Source organism: Triturus cristatus, chromosome 6 (assembly GCF_964204655.1).
Source record: "Triturus cristatus chromosome 6, aTriCri1.1, whole genome shotgun sequence".
Classification (NCBI taxonomy): domain Eukaryota; kingdom Metazoa; phylum Chordata; class Amphibia; order Caudata; family Salamandridae; genus Triturus; species Triturus cristatus.
This window is the reverse complement of record NC_140589.1, coordinates 611,589,485-611,614,428: the sequence shown is the minus strand read 5'-3', so window position 1 is coordinate 611,614,428 and position 24,944 is coordinate 611,589,485. Positions and strand designations below refer to the sequence as shown.

The following is a 24,944-nucleotide window of genomic DNA, read 5'->3' as shown; positions in this document are numbered from 1 at the left end:
GCAAGAGACAACCTTCTAGAAACAGGGAAGGCCAAGGAGAACTCCAGAGTTTGGGGGAGTACTAAACCTCCATTTATTCCTTGACAACCCTTCCCTAAGGAGGATGTTCTTAATCACAGCAGACCGGTGGGTGATTCATTTTTAGGTCTTGCCTGGCGTTAGCAGCGCGCATTCGCTGCTCTCGCCATGCGAGGGCCTCTTGGAATCAATACGGTTTCCAAAGGAGACTTGAAGCCCCGCCCCTTCTTTCCATTGGCTTGCGTCAGCTTATGCTAAACGCAGCCTTTCTATTGTGAAGGAGTCTTTTTAATCCCTCCTTGTTGCCACTCTGTTCGCTTTTAGCCCAGCCCACCAGGACTGGACTCTGTGTAGGCACTTTGTTTTTTCAGTATGGAGATAGCGCGATGTAAACAAGCGTCTGCAATGCGCGAGAGCTTGTTCCAAGATGGCGTTGATGAGGGAGAGGGACACCGGGTTGCGGCTGTACAACAAATTGGGATCCTTGGACGAGCTATGGGCGCCGCAGAGTATCGCCTCCCTCCTTACCGCCTCAGTCATCGCCAACATCAGTCTCTGCTTCCACGGACTGTCCTCAGCTGTCAAACTGAAGCTGCTCCTCAGCATGCTGCATCTCCCCCGGTGGACGAGGTGAGGAGCCCGGACGGGAAAATTATTTGAGGACTAGCTGTCACTGCCCTAGTAAAGTAATTGAAGGGCACTCTGTGCTTCAATCTTTGATCAGAGAGGGGCCAGAGTATCCTGCTGGACGTCTCAAGCGTGTGTTATAGGTGTTTAAATCAGGAAAAGCAGTGACTCGCACGTCCTTTCTGCCTTGTGCAGTGGACGTCTCGTACAGTCAGTTTTACTGTATTTTTCAAACTGAAAATCATTTTGTAGCTACGTTGCCGGATAAGGGTTTCCACTTACTTATCCTAATATGACACGTTGAAACAGAAAAGATTTTATTAATTCGGAAGGATACTTGGTGCCCAGTTGAAAGTTGTGGGTGTATTCTCGCCGTATACTTCCTTGCTATGAAATTCCAGTTTACTAAATATCTTTTGGTCAGCGAATTTGTTATTGCTAACTAAAATGCAACCCTGTATTTATCTTTGCTCGCCATAAAAACACAAAGCTGCAGTATGACCGGTCACCTCGGATTTGAAGTTGCTTGAATTGGCGGTTGAGCAAGGTGCATTTTTCAGCAGTTGTATGTGCACTGCCCACGCATCAGAGCCAAAACATTGGCCCCTTTTATGTAACACTGCAGTTCTTTTAACCATTTTAATATATCTTATGGTGTATTGTTTTATTAACAAATGCACCTCAGAATCTTTTTTCCCTATCGCTCGCGGAACCGACCTGCTGATCAGTTACCGATTCTTAGTTACTTTTCTGGAGGAGTATCATAGCGTGGTATTTTTTCTTTTTTTTAAATCAAACATTTACCTCTTTTATGGTGAAATCCTTTCAGACATCATGCACACACCACAAGTCATTCTGCAATTATGAATGGTCTACATTTGCAAATACTTGTCAGATTAAGGCAGTGCATTAAAGTGGACAAGTACTGAGTACCTGCACCTCTCAGCACTGCTGCAGTACATTTAACGGGTGAGTATTGGCACTCCTCAGGAGCAAAAAGGTTGTCTAGATAGTGAGTACCCACTCTTCTATTCAATTTAAAGCACTGCATGTGGGAGGTGGTTCTCCAAAGGGGCGTGGTCTATGTAATTAAAGATGTGGTTTAAACACCTATATTCCATTTCCATACCTGTCAACTCGAACAAAAATCTGTGAGGAGGGACGGGGCCTCGCGCCCAGAAGTATGTAAGAGGTACTTTTGAACCCCACCCGGCTGAGACTTTGTAAATAGTAATCTTATTATCTGGACGATTCTTAAGTCGGAAAGCTACTAGTGCATTCCTCGTAAGCAGTTGCTGTGATAAACAGTGCAAGGTGTAACCGGCCAGAGGTCTTAAGTGTGTTCCTTTGGCAAAGCTTTGTGTTTTGCTAAAACCTGTAGTTTTAATTTTACACTAGCAAGAGTGGACCTACACTGCAGTTTGAAATCATTATTTTCTGAGACCCCACATTGTAAAGGCAAAGCTACACGTTCTAACAAGCATTAAAAATGCAAAAGGTCTCGCCTTTCTTTAGGGTAAAGCCATTTGCTTTGCTTTACAATACCATTAGCAATGCAAATTGCTTTAACTTAATCAAAGGTGAGACCTATTGCATTTTCAATGCTTGTTCAAAAATATTCTCTTCTGAGTCACCAGATAACCCTCAATCCGGAAAGCTGGAGACAATCCTTTAGACAGAGAAACTTGAATATCTACTATATGAGTTAAGGGTGGAGTACCCAGGTGGTATATGGATTATAGTGGGTGATTTCAGTGTAAACATTAAGCAAATAAGAGTAGTTGAAGAACTATATGATAATCTTTAGTTGTACAATATCCCAAATGTAGTATTTCCGTCAGTGCAGTCTTCTACTGAATAAAATGGTATGTGACTGGTTAAGTAGTAATGGCCTAATAAGTTTAAACTGGCGGTCTGAACTGGATAGGCCTGCCAGAAAAACCTTTTGGTCAGTGTCTTACCAAGGCCCAATAGCCTTCGTGTTTGCATGCAATGATGTTTTGGACCTTTTTCATTATTTTAATATAAAAGCAGTGTTCTCCAAAGTTGGTCCTGGAGGGACCGATCCATGCCTGAATTTTAACATATCCCAATTTAGATAAATGTAGTTACCTTAAAAATGTGGCATTGATCAGGCCCTCTAGAACCAACTTTGGAAAACCCTGAATAAAGCAATATAAACACAGTAATAATTCAGCACTACAGGGTACTCTTTGTTTTAAAGAAGTAGCTACAGGTAATGTGTTATTTGATATGGATTTTCCAAGAAGACTAAAAACCCGCATTGGAGCTAGGCAGCTTCAGGTTCTGAACAAACTTTAATTGCTCTTTTAGCCACACAGTTCTTTTACGCACAGACAAATTTATATGGTTTGTCTCCCTTGTAGATAGCATGCTTGCCTGCATACAAATTCAGTCACATTTAGTAACATGAGGAGTACACTGCCCAGAATACGTTCTTCAGGGCGGTTCAATAAGGATTGTAGGGAATTTAAGATAACATTACGGGAAAAAAGTTCTGAATTAGAAGAGGTTGACGATTTGTACATCTAGTTCAGATACGAGTTGAAAAAAAACATGAAAATGCCATTACAATTAAGAGTTTGAACTGTTTTTAGGACCCATGGATCTTGGGTTACCAATGTCCAGTTGCCAGAGAAAAGGGCTAGTCTCCCTCCCACTTTTACAGGGGTATCTGAAGGTCCTGTCGATAGACCTACCTGCTGGGAAAACTCTGCTCTTTCTCTCGCCTCGAAACGCTCTTCCTCTGAAGCGTTGTCTTTGAGGGTAGAAGGAATTATTCTCGTTGAAAGATGTTTGTTGGAACCCATTTCCTCGTCCCAGAAAGGGTCTTGAAGTGGATTGTCCACAGCCGGGGAATCGACCCCGCATTCTCCAGGCACGTCCAAAAATGTTATCTTGGAACACTTTCTTGATTTCGCGTTGTGACTTTTGTATGGAGCTAAATGCTCCAACGTATTTGGCCATATCCCGTATAAAGTCCTCTCCGAATAGGAGTCCTTGAGAGCTGGGTCTTGCCTCTTTGTTAGCCAATTCAATTAGTTTGGGGTCTATTTTAAGGAGTATGCCCTTTCTTCTTTCATTAGATATGGCAGTGTTCGCATTGCCAAGAAGGCAGATGGACCTTTGCACCCATTTGCGAAGTTCCTTTGCGTCAACAGGGATGCCACCAATGTAGACGTTTACCGCCATGTCAAAACTTTTGGTTTGAGGACCAATTAAATCAAGTAGGCGGTCTTAATATGATCTAAGGCTTTTATCTAAGCCTTTTCTTGGGTGTTTTGCGCTTTTGGCTATGAATGCGACAACCTTAGGGTCAAGTTCAGGTGTGGAGGCGATTTTTTCTAGGAGTGATGGCCGAGGGCATTCTGATCTTAATCTTGATTTCACTTCTTTCAGGATCTCTCTTCTTAGCTTGAAGCTAATATAGTCTGCTACGTGTTGTGACGTTAGCCATTCGGGAGAGAGGGGATGTTTTCTTGGTAGAGGATCGAACATAATGTCTCCAAAAGGGTCAGTGATACCCATTTTCGATCCTGAGGCCTTGTTTGCCTCTTCCGGGTTATCAATTGAATTATTTTCTGGGACCTCAATGTCCGAATCAAGGGATGACGAGCATGAGAGATCTATCTCCGTCTCGTATTGGTTGTCGCTGTCAACGTGTATAGGAGTTTGTAGGCCTGTTTCTTGCCCTTCCGAGATGCCCTGGGCATCGTTCTGGTCTCCGCCTTGTAAGCGAGATCGATCCGAATTTAGTGATACCTTGGTTCTTTTTGATCTTAAATCTGATTGTTCTGTTCCGGCTCTTTTCTTTGGGACCTTCACGGTCCCTTCTTTGGGGTTTAAATTATGTGCCCCGCTAGTAGAGGGCCATCCCCTTATAAATATTTCAATTTTTTTATTTATGGTTTCATTAAATTTTTTATTGATAAGCTCATTGAACGAATCCATGGCTTTATCCATGGTTTTAGAAACCATTTGGTCCAGTTTTGTTTCTAATTATGTGTCAGTGGAAGACATAATGAAAGGGGTAATGATTAATAAAGACAAGTGTTTTATTGAAACTTGTCTTTCCCCTTTAAATCAATTAATAGTTTGGTATAAAAAAAATGTAGCCTGATAAATTGTGTCTTCCTACCTTAATTTTCTCCCTACCCTATTTTTTTTTTTTTTTTTTTTTTTTTTTTAATATAGTGGTATCATTATTCCTAAAAGTGGATTTGTGCGTAGATATCGGTATTAACTGCCTCGATCGCATTGAGAAAGAACGAGCAACTGTTTATTTTAGAAGCTATGACAACCACGCACGTTTGTTACGTGCGTGGTTGTTGTTTAAGGTCCATTCCTTTAATTTGTGTTTGCGACGCACGTCGCGGTGGGGAAAACGAAGCTGATCGTGGCTGAACGGCGAGTAGGTGAGAGCAAATGAAAAAGCCTGAGGGGCAGAAGGGAAGGTAGGTGACAAACCCGCCCCGGGGTGCGGACAGACACGGGCGCGGCACGGAGGCACGGGCGTGGCCCGCATCAAGCGCGTCGCTAGGCAGCGCCCGCGATCGCGTCCAGAAGCACAAGAGGCACATATGTGTCTACAAACACCATTTCAAAAGGCGCATAGGGAGAAAGCGAATGGAAAGGAAATCAAAGGCAAGAAAGCAATCTAGGGTGCAAACAAAAAGTAGTTGAAGGCTGATTTTAAGGGAAACAGAGTAGACAAAAATCATTCAGACCTCAAAGGAGACATACGCCCTGGATAAAAAAACGAAACAAACGCATGGTAGGGTCAATAGGACCCAGTCATGCGAAGTAAAGCAAAAAGGGTTAATTATGGAGTGAAAATTACTATATTTCTCAATAGATACATAAAAGAAAGGAACAACGAATGAAAAGAGTACTTATCTTATGAGCAGCAGCAACAAAGAAGGATGATAGCTGTGTGCTCATGGACTTTATACTATTTTCCAGAATGTTCACAAGTTCTATGTTCTCTTCATTGTTACTGCTGAGCTGTGGCAATAAAGGAGAATTTGCATAATATTAGCCTCCGTGTCTTTAATAAAATCCAGATTTTCCGTCTATCAGGCTGTGAAAAATCTAAATTTTTCTACAACTAAAGATGGAATGAAATGTAGGAAGTGATACAGATCAATCAGTATTTGTAAAGTGCAACACCATCACCCCTAAGGGTACGTGGGCGCCGAGGGAGCTATGTCCCTGTCGAAAAGACAGGTCTTGAACTTCTTTGTGAAGTCCGCCAGAAACGGTGCTGTTCAGAGGTGGAGGGACAGGTCGTTCCAAGACTTGATGGCTATGTAGAAGGAGCGGCCCCGCTGCAACTGTGTTGGATGCAAGGGGTGTGCACGAGGACAAGTGAGGAAGTGCGCAGGTGCCTTGATGGCAGATGTAAGATCAGTCAGTGGTTGATGTAAGAATGGTCCTTGGTAGTGGGGAGCTTTATAAGAGTCAATGAGGATCATGAACTGGCATCTCTTCTGGATGGGGAAGCAGTTGAACTTTGAGGAGTGGAGTGATAATAGTTTGTTTGGGATGGTCTAGGATAAGTCAGCCGACAAGGTTCTGTATGGTCTGGAGTCCTGAAGAGCTGGGTGGAGAATCCAGATTAGACAGCACTGCCGTAGTGTCAAGGGCCAGTGTGATTTTCTTTCTGGTGTTGATTGGGATCTATCTGAAGATTCAGCAGAGCGTGCAAAGGGAGTGGAAGAAGGAGGAGGAGACTGTGTTGACTTGTTTCATGGTCAGCTGGCTGCCTAGGATCATGCTGAGGTTGTGTGCCTGGTTGGTCAGTGTGGGTCCAAGTTCTGCTGGCCACCAATGTGGTCTCAAATGGAGGCGTTCATCCCGAAGTTCAGAACTTCTGTTTTGTCAGTGTTGAGTTTGAGGCAGTTGTTTCTAATCCATTTTGCTGCGTCAGCCATGGCCTTGCAGAAGTAGGTTTTGGCATATGAGGGGTCCTCTGTGCGCGAGAGTATTAGTGGAGTGTTGTCTGCTTAGGAGATGATGTAGAGTCCGTGGGATCTGACGTCTGCGAGGGGTCCATGTAGATGCTTAACAAGGTGGGCCTGGAGGGCGGGGTGATCCTTGTGGAAATCCGCTTATGATGCCCTTGGGTATGGAGGTATAGGGGAGCAGTTGGGTGCTCGGTGAGGAAGGAAGTGATCCATTTGAGGGAGTTTTGCTGTATGCCAATGTTGTAGAGTGTCGATGAGGGTGTGACGGGCGATGGATTGAACAAGCAGAGAGGTCGAGGAGGATCAGGGCCAGTTTCTCCACGGTCAAGGACAGTTCTGATCAGCATGGTCTCAGTGCTGTAGTTGGTACAGAATCCAGAATGTGAGGCATCGAGGAGGTGGCTGCGTTCCAGGCATTCAGTGGGCTGTTGACTGATGGCTTTCTCAAGTCCTTCCTCTTTCTGGGACGGTTACTATGGAGATGGATGTGTGGAGGATGATGGTTTGTTTCGTGCGGATTGGGATGGTTCCGAGGTTGAAAAGATGGTGAGGCAGCGGTTGATGTATGCCCCGGAGTTGATGGATGTCATGATGCCGGTGGTGGTCTGAGTGGTAAGTGAGGACCAGGTGATGATAGTTCAGCTGGTGGTCGCTGGGTGGTTGAGGTGGTCGAGGCTGAGCGAGGCGAGTTATGGCTCGAAGTTGTTGTACATGGTGGCGATTTTACTGTGGAGGTAGTCTAAATGTGTGTCGCAGAATTCTTGGGAAGGGTAGACTGTGTTCTCTGTGGCTGCTGAGATGGAGAAGTCCTGGACTATTTTTAAGAGCTCCTTCATGTGATTGACCACGGTATTGATGCAGACAGTGGCAGCTGCTCATTTGGCTTCCTTGAGGTGCCGGAGGTAGTTGCAGAGGGCTGCTTTGTCAGCGGCCATGTCAGAGGGGTTCTTGGTGGTGGCGTGCCATATCTTCTCAAATCGGCGACAGCTGTGCTTGGTTGCTCTGAGCTGTGGGGTGTATAAACATGCTTGTTTAGAGATTTTGTTGGCTTTTACAGATGGTGAACCGGAAGAAAAATTGGGAACAGGTAAACAATATATGCAGTGCACATGCTGGGTCGGCCTCACATATGATACTGGAAGAAGATTTGACCTTAAATATAAAAAATCTCTGACCTCACGTCCCCCTCCAGTGCACCAAATCTAAAATATGTAAAGGATTAGGAGTTAATTTAACTTTTTTCTTCAAAAATTATAAGATACAATTTCATCACTCAATTTAGGAAGGATGTTGGAATGGGGAATATACCAACATCCATAGTAAAAAGGTCTATACAGAATGGTGGACGGTCAATTTTACACTTATTTCATTGGGCCACAGAAAAATGAAGGACCAGAAAATCTGGGGGTCGGGTCGATTATTAAGCCTTCATTGAAGAAGGGGGAATGGGAGTAGCCTCTCCAATTATAGGCTTATAAACGCCTTTTAGATGTTTCCGCGAAGGTCTATTCTAAATTATTGCAGGCTAAACGAGAGTAGATTTTTGCAAATCATTTGCCTGTAGAGCAAGGAAGTTTTTGGGTAGGCCACGCCACAACTGATCACGTTTTTGCATTGTGGGCAATTGTGACTGTTGTCCATGTAAAGCGGCGACAAACTATGGCAGCAATCTCATCATATAAGAGCTCTGATATGCCCTCTCTGATTATGTCAGGGCTCTAGGACACAAATAAAATCAGTTTTCTTCATTTGACCTGTGGTCCAGTCACCTTTTCTTACTTTGTCTGGATATAATGTGATATTCTGGAGTTTAGACCTGCATAATTTAGGAGGCTTTTTATTTCTTTTGGTACTTTTGTTTCCCCCCCGACATTATCTGATATTTGTGTCCTTGATGCTGCTCTTCCTTTTTTTCTAAGGTTTCCAATTTCTTACCTTTGTGCCCTATACCAAATAGCTGCTTTCTCTCGATGCATCCATCAATGTAGTCCCTGAATGTCGTTTGGAGTCTAATTATTTGTCCATATGCCCATCTGTGGCCAGCCCTCCAATCGTCTTCCATTTTGCCTGCTGGTTGTTTCACCAGTACACAACAGGAGAATCCATTCTTTCTCCTCTCTACCTTGACCGACTCACTCACATCCTCCTCAGTGGCATCTATGTGTTCCATGGCATTTCCTTCACTGGTACAGCAATTATACTGCTGAAATAGCCACTCTCTGACCTGCTGTGTCCAGTGTGGGTCAGTTTTTTGCCTCAAAAAAAGATAGCAGCCCCTTGCTCTAAGTAGTGCAAATATCCGCTTCACCTGTGCTGGCTTCCAGCACGCAACACACCTCATTCTCCATAGTGTTATTGCTGCTTTCCTTTAACCTGGCGTATTCCTCCAACGACTTCTGCCTTGGCTTTAATCTACTTGCATTTGCTATGCCCATTAACACTAAGGCTTCCTTAAAACCAACTGTGGAATTATGTGTTCTTAATTGAAAGTGTGAAACGAATAATGTTGCCTATAATTTTATTTTTTATCATCTTGCCATTACTGCATTGGTTAGATTAAGACTCTGCATGTCCTCCTGGACTAGATCATCTAACATACCTTAACTATTGGGGTTATGTTGGGGGGGGGGGTGCAGTTTGAGGGTGGTTTGGAGGGCAGCTGGAGGACAGAAAGTGAAGTGAACCTGTTAAAGTAATGGAGTTGCAGTCAGTCCTTCTGTTACAAGAGCACACATCACAAAGAGCCCATAGAACAGTAAGTAGTCAGTAGTAAACGATGGGAGGTCAAAGAAGTTGGAACACCTTATAGGGAGAGTTTTGGAGGCTAGGTGAGATGAACTGGGATTGATCCTTAGGTGAGAATATAGGTGGCATAACATTTACGGACAGCAGGAAGAAAAGGACAACTATTGAATTACAGTGTAGTAGCAGTAAGAGAATTTGCAAGTCTGGAGGATGGGGAGCAAAAAGAGTGAGGAGGGTAACTTTACTTTGGAGGCTGCAGTTGACTATTATTGTGCCTCTGCTAGCAATATGGCTAAATTATGCAGTAGGTGGGACAAGTAAATTTCTTCACATCACTAAACTATTTCCTTAACAATTTATCCCTTGGACAACAACATCTTTTCAGAAATACCACACCCCTGATATAACAACTCAGACATACTCCAACACCTTGAGAATGGCTCTCTTTGTAGGCTACTATCAGTCCTTCCGGTACGGCCTCATTTATATACCATGCTGAAGCAGGTTTAGCCTATGTGGAGGATGCCATCCGTCTGGCCCTCTTTAGGTTATGGATTAATTCTTGGTGCAAACCTGAAGCAGAATTGGCACAGGTATTCTTAAAGGACTGTTTAGGCTCTGGATAACGTGGGACAGATATCCAGGTTTGCATATTTAAGGAAAGCATGTGACTGTTTGGGTACCCCAGGACATTTTGCAAACGGACATGTTTAGCCCCCAGTTGGAAAGAGCGAGTTAAAAATCTCTATTACAACCATTGCCTTAGGGTTTGGCATGATAGACCTCAATCCATATAGACAGCTGGAAATTACATTGCTGTATCAAAGTTCGATAGGGATAGAACCATACCAGTTTCTAATTCCCAACAATACCGTTGGAGACTCTTACCCATTTACGACTGTGCACTTTGCGCATGTGTTTCCATTACAGGAATTTGCGCTTTGGATCTCCCCAAATCCCCATGTGATAATGTTTCAATTCAAAAAACCACACACTTTATATTCTGCCCCGCAGGCTTCTTTACTGATTCCGAATTTCAGGCAATACCAAACAGATATTTTTGTTTTTGCAGCACTTAGGATCACTACGCATCTGTTATGCCAAGATTAACTTCATAAGAGGTGCTATCAGGATTAGAACGCACAATTTAACATACTGAGCTGAATATTAAATGAACGCTAAAAGGAATGATTTGTATATCAACATATTTTGGATGGTTTTTAAACGGCCCATTTATGCCTTAACAAAGACATTAGGTTCTTAATGTTCTCAGCTTTGCATCTTGCACCAAAACCATGTTTTAGGCAAAACTTGCTGTATTTAGATAAAATTCATTTTGTAATCTATACCGAATCACTGAGGCTTAGATACATTATGTTGGATCTCGCTCATCATTATGAAACCATTCATATTTTTATTAACTATTGTTTTACGTAGTTTTAAGTGTTTATGGCTTGTCAGCCAAATTAAGATTAACGGCCGACTGACAAATAATAGCTGGCTCCATTGAAGTCCCTAGCATGAATAGGCAGAGGTATCCAACGCCATCAGTCCTCTTTGGCTTATTCATTGAACCGTTGGCCATTTCCATACGTTTTAACCCTAATGTTGTATCCCCATGTCCTTCATTGGCAAAAATTAAAATCTACCCTGACTACTCTGCAGTATATTTAAACAAAACAAATAATATCAAGAGAACATTAGACATGATCCCGAATTTATGGCAACCAGGGCTATAAAATAAAATCATCAGAAACCTGAAGTTTTACTGCTCAGTTATTCAAGATACAATTCAGTCTGGATATGCTCTACTAACAAATCTCAGCATATGCATGTCTGAATATTCAAGATCTTTATTTTATGAATTACCAAATGTTGATGAAGTAAATACATTACTTGAAAGGGTAATGATCATGGTATGAGTATATCTGGTTAAGATGTCCATTTACCTCTGTTTATTTATTTAATTAAGTCCGCCCATAATTCTTTGTACCAATTTTTCAGCAAAACAAATTGCACATAATAATGCATTTATCGGGGGAAAAAAGCATCACAGGCTAGCTAGCAGTCGTTTATGCCTACCGAACGAATCTGGTGTACTTCAGGGGTGTGGAAATTAATAAAATATCTACCTGTTCATGGGGTAGGTTGCCTAATAAATCTACTTGCCCTGTAACAATTCACTTGGGTCCCATGTGGTGCGGCGACAAATTGTGGCAGAAATCTCATTATATAAGAGCTCTGATATAGCCTCTCTGATTATGCCAGGGCTCATACCATAGTAGTGTTTGAATACTTGCAATCCCCTTATGTTGCCACACTTCTGCAGATCTACATACTGGGGCTGAAGGTAGTGGTAAGCAATAGGTCAGGGGTTACAATGCCCTATTGAGTCTGTGCAAACCTACTAACTTGCAGGTTTTAAGGGTTTTCAACAACTCTTCCCTAATCTTTTCCTATACTGAGAAATGTTGGAAATTTACTCCCGACAATGGCAGACGCAAACCATCTTCCAGAGTTAGGAAAAGTAGTTGGAGGGAAAGTGAACTTACAAACACTCAGATTTTCACATGAGCGAATCATAATTGCTCATGCTAAAATGAAGTTCACAAATATTTTCTATGAGTACTATTTGTCTTACTTCTGTAAATTCTTGGGATTTCACGAAAGCCGTATAGCTGCACTTAATGCAATGACATACTATGGATGCACTTTTGAACTTTCTTAAATAATTGGGCGCCTAATATATTTTTTTTCTCTCACTCACAGCATATCAGAACACAAAGTTGTTTTGTTCAGTGCCAGTAACAACTGTGGCATTGTGTGCTTTTTGAGACCAAAACATTTTTTTTTCTTTTGCCAATGTTTGTTTTAATGGTAAGGCCCCGTCAGCTCTCATACCAATAAGGTTTTACAAAAGCCATTGCAAAACAATTCACGCAGTGACATAACTAAAAAGCTGACTACCAAATTCACACCTACCTGCTTTGCCAATGCTTTTTTATTTTAGTTTCCCATAATCGGCTTGAAACTGGTTACAGTGATTTTCCATTAAGAATATTTTTGGGAAATACTAGCATGCAACAATTCATGTTACTAAATGATGCTGCAAAGAATGGTACATGAAATTTTACAGTAGTTTAGAGAAATGCTTTTTTCCTGCACTAATCTTGTTATGAACATTTTATTTCAAGCTTCTGCAAATATTTGCATCAAGTAAGAGCATTCTGGGAGCATTATACATGTATACATACATATTGCTAAACTTTGAAAAGGTGTCTATTTTTATACTGGAACCACATTCAGTAGTGTAGGCGGAGCTTACAACATTTACTTAGAGCGCTCCCTTAATAATAAAGGCTTTTAATTAATGAACCACGATTGAAAGTTTGAACAGCATTAACATGTGGACAAAAAGGTTACCATAACTGCAGATAGCGGCCCTTCCCTGATCCATAATGTGGTAACTCAAACTGGCAACCAAAGGGTTTGTGCTGCAGGGTGTTGGGCCTACTGGTCCAAGGACAAAATACACATGAAAACGTGTTGCCCATGACTCCAAACAATATGTCCTGGGCGTCGGGCTATATGAATTCCACATCCCGTCAGCTCTCCCCCTTGCTCTTCACCCTATCACTTGAATCATTAGCGGCCTGGATACGCAGAGACCCATCCATCAGGGGACTCAAATGGACGGAGGGGTGGGAGGACCACATCTCCTTGTACACTGATGACCTTCTTCTAAATCTTGCTTCTCCCCAGAAATCGCTACATATTGTCCTCAACATTTTCACAAACTTTAGGAAAAACTCTGGGTATAAAATCAACTGGAGTAAGTCACTGTTCTACGTTCTGCACGGAGACCCTCCCCACCCACCACGGGATTGCCTCATACAAGTAGCACTAGATGAATTTAAATATCTAGGCAGCTTCATTACCTCCGACGCCAAACGTTGGTACGAGCGCACTCTCCCCCTCCCCCCATTATAAAGATTAAAGCGAGATGTCGCGACCTGGAAGGCACTGCCGCCATCACTGCTGGGAAGAGAAGCAGGGAAGAGAAGCACTCCTTAAAATGATGTCCCTTCAGCGCTTTCTATATGTCCTGCAGAACTCCCCTGACCCGGTATCGGCTAGATTCTTCAAGGAAACAGAGAGCATTCAGAGAGACCTCTTATGGGATAGAAGACCCTGAATTGCACTACACAAACTTACATTAAGGTGGTACGACGGGGGTATAGGGCTCCCTGATATCAGAAAGTACTATTGGGTGGCCCATTTGGCAGCGGTGAACCACTGTACCCATCGTCTCGGTGATGATCCTAGATACAGGATGGACAGATGGCTACTCCCGGTGGGAATATCAACAGAGCACTTTATTCCAAACTGCGTAGGTATGTCTTAACGGGACCGACATATCACTCAGTCCACGTCTGGCACACAGTAAATCGTAGCTTAGGATGGGACCGAAAACTCAGTTGGCCACTCCGCTTTGGGATGCGGAACAACTGGGCACCCTGGGGGAGACCAAAGGGTTTGATAAGTGGGATCTCATTAGGTTGTCACGGATCAGAGATCTCTGGGAGGCAGGCAAGGTGGTATTGTTTGCCTCGCTCCAGCAAACATCAATTAGCCGCCACTGAATACTTCAGGTACTTGCAAGTCCGACACTCCCTCCAATCTAACCTTCCAGATGGGTCCTCTCCCCCAGAATCTTCTCCACTGGAGGACAGACTGCTTGATGGCTACCTGCCAGATAAAGTCATCTCCCTTACATATACAAAACTCATCAACAACACTCCAGATCCTCTTGTATCTTTACGGGAATGATGGGAGGGGGAACGGGTTGGAGCTGGATGACGAAGAATGGCAGGAGGCAGTTGCCTCCCCATGAGAAGTTGCAATCTCGGCCAAGCTACACCTCATTCAGCTAAAGATTCTACACAGAATCTATGTCTCTGGACCCAGATTGATGCAAATAAGGGGGGGGGGGCGACTGATGGGCTGTGCAGGAGACTGTGTGGCCTAGAGGGCTCCTTTCTACACATTATATGGGAGAGTGGGTTGATACAGGAATACTGGATGAAGATACACAAGTGCACGAGCAAGGTATTGGCAATTGTGATTAGGCTTGAAGCCAAGAGGTGTCTCTTGAACATGTGGGAACCCACAGACCTTAAAAGTAAGGATAAGCTAAGGGCAACTTTGGGTCAAATGGTAGCAAAAAAGGAACATCGCACGACTATGGGGGGCAGCCGCGCCGCCTACGCTTGCAGCCTGGAAGGCGGATATGGACTGGTGTATGGTAAGGGATTAAACTGTATGTTGCACGTGGGTGCCCCCAGAAATGGATTGCTATATGGGGCCAATGGAATGTGTATTGTGGAAATATATGTGACTCCCCTGGTCTTCCCTCCCCAAGACAAACCAACATCACCGTAATCATTATGACTATCATGTTTCACTGCATTTGGAGTGCTATACTATGTATAACTGTCAAGTCTTCATAATTGTTCAATTTAATCAAAGTGTCTATGTAAGGTTGTGACCAGAAGGTTTAATAAAAAGAATCCCCCCCCAAAAAAATTCTACATCCCAGGTACTTTCACTACTTGACCTACGACTCTTATTATGCGTCATTCAATATCTACTGGTCTAGATGGCTCATATCTGAAGTTTTGTTTGTACCAACACACCAACGTAAAAATAATGCTTAATATCCAATTCCAAGTATCCAAACCCAGCTGAGGTGTCTCAAACTTCACAAGAAACTTTGATACAAGACTCGTTCTTTAAAAGAAGAGAGCAGTGTTGGACCATGTTCAACAATTCTCATATCAATCTCTATACAACACTGGGAGACTGCGCTCCAATCTTCTAATTTCTAATGCTTGGGGTTATTAAAACATTGCAAATAAATGGCTTTTTATCTAATAAGAAATTAAGCTGAACAAAAAGCGGAAACTCCTCCAGCAGTTCCAACATCAATGCACTGTTCAAAAAGGCGGCTTCTGGGTTGTATTATTGCAGCTGAAGGGTATAATTGGCATTGTCCAAAATAGATTGATCTGAGGATATTTCTTAGATTTTCATTACCACAGGCAACTTAATGTTGGCTTTTGGTATGGAAACTTAACTACACTACAAGACAAAGAACACAGATAAATTGCTATTAAATGGGGAAAAATACCAACTATAATTTAAATGGAAATACTATGGGAAATTCTATCCTAATTTTACAACACTTAGAGGAGCTAGTTTTTATTAAAGAGCACTTCTACTGCAGATAGCTAATCTCTCCAACCCAAGCCTCTTACACAAAATAGGGGTGAGTAAAAGCCTTGGCTATCTTCTGGGAGAGTAGCTTCTTATGCTGTTGTCACGCCCATTTCTGTCTGTATATTGGCAAAAAAATATTCAGCACCTTAAATAAATTCATTCCAACCCCTTTAACTTTGAGTCAGTATTTTCATTGCTGGGCTGTACTACTGTTGAGAGGTAAATACCAAACACCAGCAGAGTATGTGGACAGTAAGATGTTTATTCATAGGAAAGTGCAGGAGCCCACTTCCCGCAGGTGCGATTTCCAAGGAATCCAAACCACATCTAAGAGGTTGGTTGTGAATACAATGGAGAAGGAATGAGGGGCATGAGCTAAGCTCAAACAATTACACATAAGAATGTTAACAATTGCACAAGGTACATAGAGATACAGCTTGCCATTAACTGAAAACATGTCAATAACGTAAACAAAGGACAGCATGTTAAATGCAAACGCTACAACTACCACGTCAACTAACCAATGTAAGAGTTAGATATGCCAAGTCTTTAACACAAAGCTGATAGCCAGGTCAGTAAGAAATAAGAGATGTAAAAAAAGAAAAAAAATTTAAAACAACATTTAAAACATGGGTATCTAAAATAACCAACAATCAAGAATGTAAGAATGTATGCTTAAAGAATATACGCTAGGAATAAATTTCATCAAACCTGGGATTTTTGGGACTATTTATGAAACTCAATGGTCATCAAGCATCCAATCTGCTTAATGATATTAATGTGCTATGAAGTAGTTTGTTTTTCAGCTGTATATCCATGTACTTTTACATCTGAAATTTAATTTTATGTTCCGGTGATCAACAGTATGGAATAAAAAGCGTGTTACAATATCCCAAATAAAGAAAAAAAATATGGTCTTTAACGCAGTGTAATAATAATTCACCTTAAAGGCCAATTGCCTTGAACATATACTTCTAACAATAAAAGTATATGTTTGTATGTACATGTTATTTCTAAAGCGCAAACCTAGCCAAACGGCAGCGGAGCGCTGTACATGGTCAAAGGTAAGCTTAAAGTCAGTGAGTAAAAGGCAAGGAAGATAAATTGTGGACTCAGTCTAGCATGCTGCCTTTGTTGTAGCTTTTGATAAGGAACACATCAGGTCCACGTCATTTCACTTAAGGTTTCCCAATAAACTAAGCAGGCATTTAGATATCACCTTATCACAATGACAAATCTAAGTCCTACTTTATTAAGCCTAAACTTTCCAACAAAACAATTAATGCAAAAAAGTCATGAAATTACAAATATGTACAAAATTACACTTGGCAAAACAATATATACCCCCTCCTATAACGGTCTAATGATTCTCTCAGTGCAAATCGCCTAACCCAATGGTTTGTCAGAGTAACCAACAAAATCCTTGTCTAATAAATTGAACATTGAATTTCCACATAATGTACCTGTGTACATGCTTTGCCACAGTTCAATACCATTCCACCCTTACAGGGCTAATGACTAACAGATGTTAAAGCACACAAAAGTTGAAAGATGGAATGCTTGAATTAATCTCAACCACTGTTAATTACTCAGGCCGCAGCCCAGTCCATTGTTATTTTACACACCTTGCCACCTCAGTTAGAACCCAGCTATTTGCAAATCAATCTTGACCCTGCTCCAATAGAACAGTCCAGCCTGAACTGCCAAGCCAGGTCTTCTCTGAACTCTGGTCGCATCTCATTATTTTGCACACCAGACAAGGGTCCTGTGCACATGGTCACTGGATCTGGCTTGACAGAGCTGGACTGTTCCCACTGAAGCAGGGTTGAGACAGATTTTGGTTTTTGCAGTTTTATATAGCATAGAAACGGACCAAAAACACTGCTCCCCATAACTGAGATGTTGTGAGCTCCTCATACTCCTAGGCCCCAACGCAAAACACCAATTACACTAATGATAGTTGTGTCCTGAGCATTCAAAAACCTGGGTCTTTTGCCCTTTTCACCCCTTTCCCCAGGCCTTCATGAAACAGGCTCCTTGTCCCTTTGAGAAAATCAATAGCTCCAAACTACCACCTCCTTTCAGCAAGAGTGCCCTCAGCTCCAACACTTAAAAGTAATATGAGCCCCCATACCCCTTTTGTAGTGTAATTCAGTGGGCTCATAAACCCCATGCCCTAATCTCAGCAAGGCTACCTCCTCTGCCCTTTGATAAAAACATGGAATCCCCACCTTGTTGTATCCACCATTCCTCTACAGCCCAAACAAAGGTGTCCTCTCTGCATCTCCTCCCTTGGGCCACTGCTGCGAGGCCCAATTCAACACTGGGATAGCAAGGGTGCCAAACAAAGGTGGTAAAGCAGTCATAATTGTGGTTTAATTGGCCCCTTACACCGGTGGGCCCTGGTGCCACTGCATCTGCAGCACTAATGAGACCTACAGCCCTGTGAAGCAAGCTGCCCACTCCAGTGGGCCGCCACACCTAGGCCCGAGACCCAAAGCAGGGTGACTGCTGCCCGTTAATTAAAAAAAGAGAGGAAAAAAACCCTATTACTTGGGCCTTGTTCTCTGTGCGGCAAGTCGTAAGGACCATAACACTAGCAAGGAAAATCTGCATGTAAACAGAGCTCAAAGTGGGCTGCATCTATGGACCAGACATGCCCACGCTTACTAATTTTACAAAAACAGTCCCCGTTCTTTTTGTTAAAAGGATGGCCTTGGGGCATCTGTGGATGAAGGAGAGAGTGGGATAAAATCCCCTGTGAAGTGAAGACAACGGAGGGACAGAGCTAAAGAAAAAACAAGCCCTCTCACCAACATGCACACTACCTGAAAGAAATGTAAATCTGTTCAACTGGTTAATCATCAAATGTAAGGGCTGCTCAGGAGCCAGTATATGTTTTAATTGACAGAGGCACTCTAAGCTTTAAGGTGACAAACATGTATTATTTTTGATATAATAGAAGGGCGTTATCAGCAGAGTTCTGGAATTCGTCCTTTTAATAGACACTTAACATTTTGGCAATAGGTAAAATTGGATTACATATTACTAAAGTGTATGCTTTAAAAGCACTTGTTTTATTTCAAACTATCATATCACAACAAACCCAATTGTGCCTTTCCCATATGTAAATTACTTTTTGCATTTCGTTTTCATGTAAGGAGTGAAAATTATTTCAAATGCACACAATGAAAACTAAAAACTAAATAGCCAAAGAAGATACTTAACCCTGCCATTACGCTCACTCACCACCGACCCACACGTCACTTAGTCTCAAAGTTCCCATGCTTTTTTACGAAGTTAAAATGCTGATTGTAAATGAAGACAGCCGGGATGTGGAATTCTTATAGCCCAACGCCCAAGACAAAATTGTTTGGGGTCAAGGGCAACAACTTTCAATGTGTATTTTGTCCTTGGGACAAGTATGCCCACCCCCCTGCAGCACAAACCCTTTGGCTGCCAATTTGCAGTACCACATTATGGAACAGGGAAGGGCACAGTCTGCAGTTAAGGTTATATTTTGTCCATATGTTAATGCTGCTCAAACTTGTATTTATGGTTCATTAACTGATAGCCTTTATTATTAGGGTGAGCGCTCTAAGTAAATGTTGCAAGCTTTGACTGCACTACTGACAGTGGTTCCAGTATAAAAATGTATACACACGTTTTCAAAGTTTAGCAATATGAGGCTATGTATAATGCTCCCAGGATGCTCTGATTTGATGCAAATATTTGCAGAAGCTAGAAAGCAAGATTGAGGATGCTTAACTTTCAAAATAAAATGTTCATTAAAAAAAATGAAAGCAGGAAAAAAGAAATTCACTATACTACTGTAAAATTTCAGGTACCATTTCTTTGCAGCATCATATGTTGATGCATGCTAATATTTCCCAAAAACATTTATAATGGGATATCAGTGTAACCAGTTTCAATAAGATTATGGGAAACAAAAATAAACAAGCATTGGCAAAGCCAGGTGGTCTGAAATTGGTTGTCAGCTTTTTAGTTTTGTCATTATGTAAATTTTTGTTGCCATGGTTTTTGTAAAACTTTATTTTTGTCGGAGCTGCCGGGCCCGCACTACTATAACGAACATTGGCAAAAGCAAAAATTATTTTTGGGTCTCAAAAAGCACACACTGCCACAGAAGTTACTGGCCCTGAACAAAACTACTTTGTTTGCCGATATGCAAGGGAAGAAAGAAGAAAGAGAATTTTAATAAACAAAAGGTCATGGTCCACACCAGACCAAATTAGTGGCCTAATCATTAAAGAAAGTCTCAAAAGTGCACCCATGGTATATGTCCTTGCATTAAGTGCAGCTATACGGCTCTCGTAAATTCCCAAGAATTTACAGAATTAGGACAAGAAATAGGACTCCTAGAAAATATTTGTGAACTGCATTTTAGCATAAGCAAATATGCATGTGTAGATTTGCTCATGTGAAAATCTGAGTGTTTGCAAGTTCACTTTCCCTCCAACCACTTTTTTCCCCAACTCTGGAAGAAGGTTTACATCTGCCATTGTCAGAAATAAATTTCCAACATTTCTCAGTATGGGAAAAGATTAGAGAAGAGTTGTTGAAAACCCTTAAAACATGCAGGTTAGTAGGTTTGCAGACTCAAAAGGGCATTCTAACCATGGAACTATTGCTTACCACTGCCGTTAGCCCCAGTAAGTAGATCTGCGGAAATGTGGCAACATAAGGGGATTGCAAGTATTCAAACACTACAATGGTATGACCCCAGGTATAATCAGAAAGGCTATATCGGAGCTCTTATATAATGAGATTGCTGCCGTAATTTGTCACCGTACTACATGGCACCAAAGGGACAAGTGGAATTTGTTACAGGACAAGTAGATTTATGAAGCAACCTGCCCCATGGACAAGTAGATGTTTTATTAAATTCCACACCCCTGCTAGACGTGACAAAAACAAGGTTGCACTCCCAGGCAATCTTCATTTACAAGTCTTTGGAAGGGCATTTACACCACCTGTCGGAATATAACCAGGGACCCCTAGGGGAAAGCACATCTTAAAGACCTACGCTATAACCAATTCAGGCCTACTGTAATGAGCATAAGCTTTCCAACTAACCACAGTGTATAACAGAACCACTCTCAGTGGTGGCACACAACTTCTGCACAATCCTATGATGCATTTAAAAGAATCCACATGTGGGATTACCCATATCCCCTCTAGTTGCGCTTAAATCTTTTTTTCTGTTAACCACATAAAGTCATCAACACCTGCTGATCTAAAAAGCACAATATTGTCCACTGTGCCAGTTAGATTGTGCTTATTTTTAACAGGAAGGTAAGGATGCTTAATAGCAGGCAGGTGTACTTGGAATGGGTGTAAAACTACTCTTTACCTTTAATTCACTGTAGGGAAATAAGCTTTATTTTTGCCAAAAAAAAAAAAACGTGTCTGATGGCTTCAAATTACTGGAACAATAAAACATGGCTTAGAATTTACTGTCAACTTCAGAACTGCACTGTCCATGTGTGTTGTATAAATGGTTCCATTTATAAGCATAGGCAGCCAAAAGAGTATTTCAACATTCTCGACCACTTAAAGTGGTTACAATCTGACCACTGTATACACTCCAAATTCATAGGACAATGATAGCCCAAAAAGGTTCATATTCAAATGTAATTAACATCTTTCCTAACCCTGAGCAGAGCTGTTTTCACTTGAAATTTCTTCTGCCAAACGCTTCTGGAAATATCAATCCCCCAAACAATGGAAGCTCTTTTCTGGATTTGCATAAGAGGCCAACTGACTTATGCACACAATTTTCCTAGCAATAAAGAAAGTGCCAGCACACAGCAAGGCCTCAAAATGTATATTATTCAGTTAGCAAATTCATTCTGCGTCACAGATGCCCACAATTTCGGCTTTATAAAGCACACCCATGCATGCCACGTTGATTTCCCAATATAGAATGTTTTTTTGGACATGACTTAGTTTGAAAGGTCGGGAGCCCTTGCTCAATGTCTAACAGTAAGACTTATTGAACTGTTGTACAAATTTGGAAGAAGGTTGGATTGTGAGTACTTCTTGGAAAACATCAGCATCTCTCAGGAAGATCACACTAGGACTTAAAAGGCAATACAGAAAAAAAACAGCACATCATTCAAACAAAAGATACAAAAAGTACAGACAAACTCAGCACACAACAAAACATCTATAAGACATTTAGAAATGTACCCACGGACATTAAATTGCAAATTCATTATGCAAAACAACTTTCACCAACACTACAATAGGGATGACAACTAGACCTAGTTGTTGTCAAATACTTGTTCTGCAGTTAGAATTACAAAAAATAGAAAGTCTCGGAGACCAAATACACCACCCTTAGAAACACTGAACTGGTAAAAGAATTACACAAGTCAACCGAGCTATGTATTAAACATTCAGTGTAAGCTTAGTTCACAATCTTTGCAGACCTCTTCTAGAAAACGTACTTTAAAAGTATTTTAAAACGCGTTACCTTGACATGGACTCATGCAAACAGTTTGCATCCCTAAATAGGGATATGCTTTCAAACAGGAATAAATCTTAATCAAGAATGAGAGCAAACAATTTTTTTGCGCAGTTACAGAACACCAATTCCTTCTCTACTGTCGCTGTCCATGGTCAATGTCTCTTTGGGGGCGGGGGTGGCAAGAATCATTTTGGTTAGGTCTGTGGTTCGTGCATCGACCTGCTCATATATAATCATTGACAGGAGTCATAATGGACCAATGTCCCGGGATAAAGATTCATTCTGTTTGCAATTACCTCAAGTCAACCACTTGACTAAATTTGTCGTGGTAGTAAAAAGCTTATTCTTAAGGAACCTTTAACAAGTAGGGTCATAATGCCTTCCAGGGGAGACAACATTTTTCAAATCTTGTCAGCCAATACAGCACACCAAAAAGGAATAACGTAAAATAATAATAAAGCTTCCGCTAGCATCAGGATCAATTTCATACATCGTTTAAATTAGCTACACCCATACTGAAAATAAAAAAAATAACATCAAGATATATACCTTAAAAGTATTAACACGCTGGCGCAAGCGAAGACTAAATGCATGCAATTTAGTCACCCACTAACTCCGGTTTCCTAATACCAAAAATCAACACACTAATTTGGAGAAGATTGTATTAAAACAGGAATAAACTAATGAACCTGTCCTTTAAGTATGCGATACCCTGTCCTTCGATCGTACCATATGAAACACTTGCACTTTCAGAAGAAAACACAATATGTCAGGGGGGAAAATCAAGGCTGGTATGAAAAACGTGAAGACGCGTAACGATGTAAAGCAATTAAACTAGAGTCGAGAACGAGCTGTTGGAGTCGAAGAAACAATTGCTACAAAATGTTCTGTTTTGGTAATATGCAAATTGTGCAATGAAGTTACTAATGTGATAGGCTGCTGGACTAGGACACAGCAGACTACCATCGAATTCAAACTCTTCGTGTTGAATCGCTTAAAGATATATATCCAGTGAGCAGTTAGTGAGACGTCACGAGCGGTAGGTCAGGTGACAAACAGCATGGAGTAGCTAACAAATGAAAACAAACCGTTTGGTTTGGAGATTGATCTATTAAGGCATACGATTTGTAGTCGTGTTTTTGTTGTTTATATACACTTAAAACGTATGACTGGACGTTACTAACAATAACAGCAACGGAGCTACTACAACACACTGGCTGGAACGTTTAAAATGTAATGAAATAATCGGAGAATCACAGAACAATCCCCTCACGATGGAACACCTTCTAGAAAGAAGTGCGTCTGGTCTGTGGTAATGACCACCAAACGTGAATAAGTGAATAAGTCACAGCTTCACGTCAAAACAAGAAATATAGGACATACAAAAGCAACTTAACTCCGAAAAAGAACTACGTCGTTTGTGTTCGGGCACCACAGCTTAAATGTACGCATCTCACTAACCCCCTGGCGACAAGCATGCAACCAAGTTAGTAAAGAGTATTTACTTAACAGGCCCAGTGTCCCCCTCCAAAAACATACCCATCAAACAGTCGTGATCACGACAGTATTCCAACTAATACAAGGGCAGGACAGGTACGATAGTGACGTACAGAGAGAAGAAAAGGTACGCTGTCACTGGCTCTGTGATGGCAAAGGACGAGCAAACGCAATTAAAAGGAGGGGCAACACCTCAGCCGTGAAGCCTGGTTGGGGGGGCTGTGCAAGGAGTGTCGCCGAGGCAACCTCTGCAGAAGGCAGCCCTTCATCCAGTGTGCAACACCACACAGAAGGCCTGAAGCCCAACCGGTGAAGGCCTGGACCCACACCCTCTCCATTCCCATGACAGGTTCCCAGGGGCGCACACAAAAGCTGCGCGAGGGGCCAATCCGCGCTCTGAACAGCGACGCTACTGAAAGAGCGCTGAGACCACTGCCCGTCCCTTCCCACCTCCCGGGTCACAGACACAAAAGACCAAGACACTATGTGCTTCACCTGACAGAAGCGCTGACAGTACTCGCTGGCCGCTTTCTCTGCAGGCTCCTCGCTCCGCCGCAACGCCTCTTCTAGCGCTCTCAGCCGCTCACCAAGCCCCGGCGGCTCCCTGGGGCGGCCGCCGCCACTCTCCTGCTCGGCCTCCTCGTCCGCCATCTTCACACCGCGCTCCGTCGCGTACGCACTCTCCGGCGGGTCACGTGCGAGGACAATGCCACGTCCGGGGGAGGGGGGGCGACTCGGGCACCGGGGAAGGAGTGAGGCGAGACGGATCACGTGACGTACAGCGGCGGAGAGCACAACTTGGCGCGCGGGGGGAGAAGGCGGTTTAGAATGGCCTGAGACTGGCACAAGGCCCGCCCCCGACAGTAAGGCCTGCTGAGTCACGTGACCAAGAGACGTCTGGGTACATTTCAGCTGTTTCTGTTCGTGAAGGGTCACTTGGTAGTATCGCTGCCAGAAAAGGTTGGTGGGCTACCCCATTGCCCAAAAGGTGACAGCTCATGGCAGCATATAGAGACATTTGCCAAAGCCTTCCTTCATCTTTTACTGCCCCAGGAATGACGCACTGTGTGTTTCCTCAGTCCCGCAAGTTAACAAATTATTATTAATATTTTTGCAGTTCTGGCTAACTATGTAGAAGTTCAAGCATAGGAGAAAAAAACAAAAAGCCAGATCACGCTGCAGAGTCGTTGAGAAGTGTTCATGAAGATACGCGACACTCGACAAGACAGATCCCCGATCGGCCCTGGAGCCACTAGCAACAAGTTCAGATAGCTCCAGAATCTGTCATCACAATCGAG

General features: G+C 42.4%; 1 protein-coding gene across 2 annotated transcripts in view; it reads right to left on the bottom strand.

Annotated features, from left to right (window-relative positions):
* ZNF292 (zinc finger protein 292) overlaps positions 1–24,528 on the bottom strand; it is a 474,880-nt gene extending 450,352 nt beyond the window's left edge. Inside the window, exon 1 of one of the 2 annotated variants that reach the window (XM_085611081.1) lies at positions 24,142–24,528. In XM_085611081.1, the coding sequence (XP_085467207.1) occupies positions 24,142–24,297 (156 nt within the window). In that variant the 5' untranslated portion in view covers positions 24,298–24,528. The remainder of the gene's footprint in view (positions 1–24,141) is intronic. The other variant, XM_085611082.1, reaches the window with a different exon arrangement.
* Between the last annotated feature and the right edge of the window lie 416 nt (positions 24,529–24,944).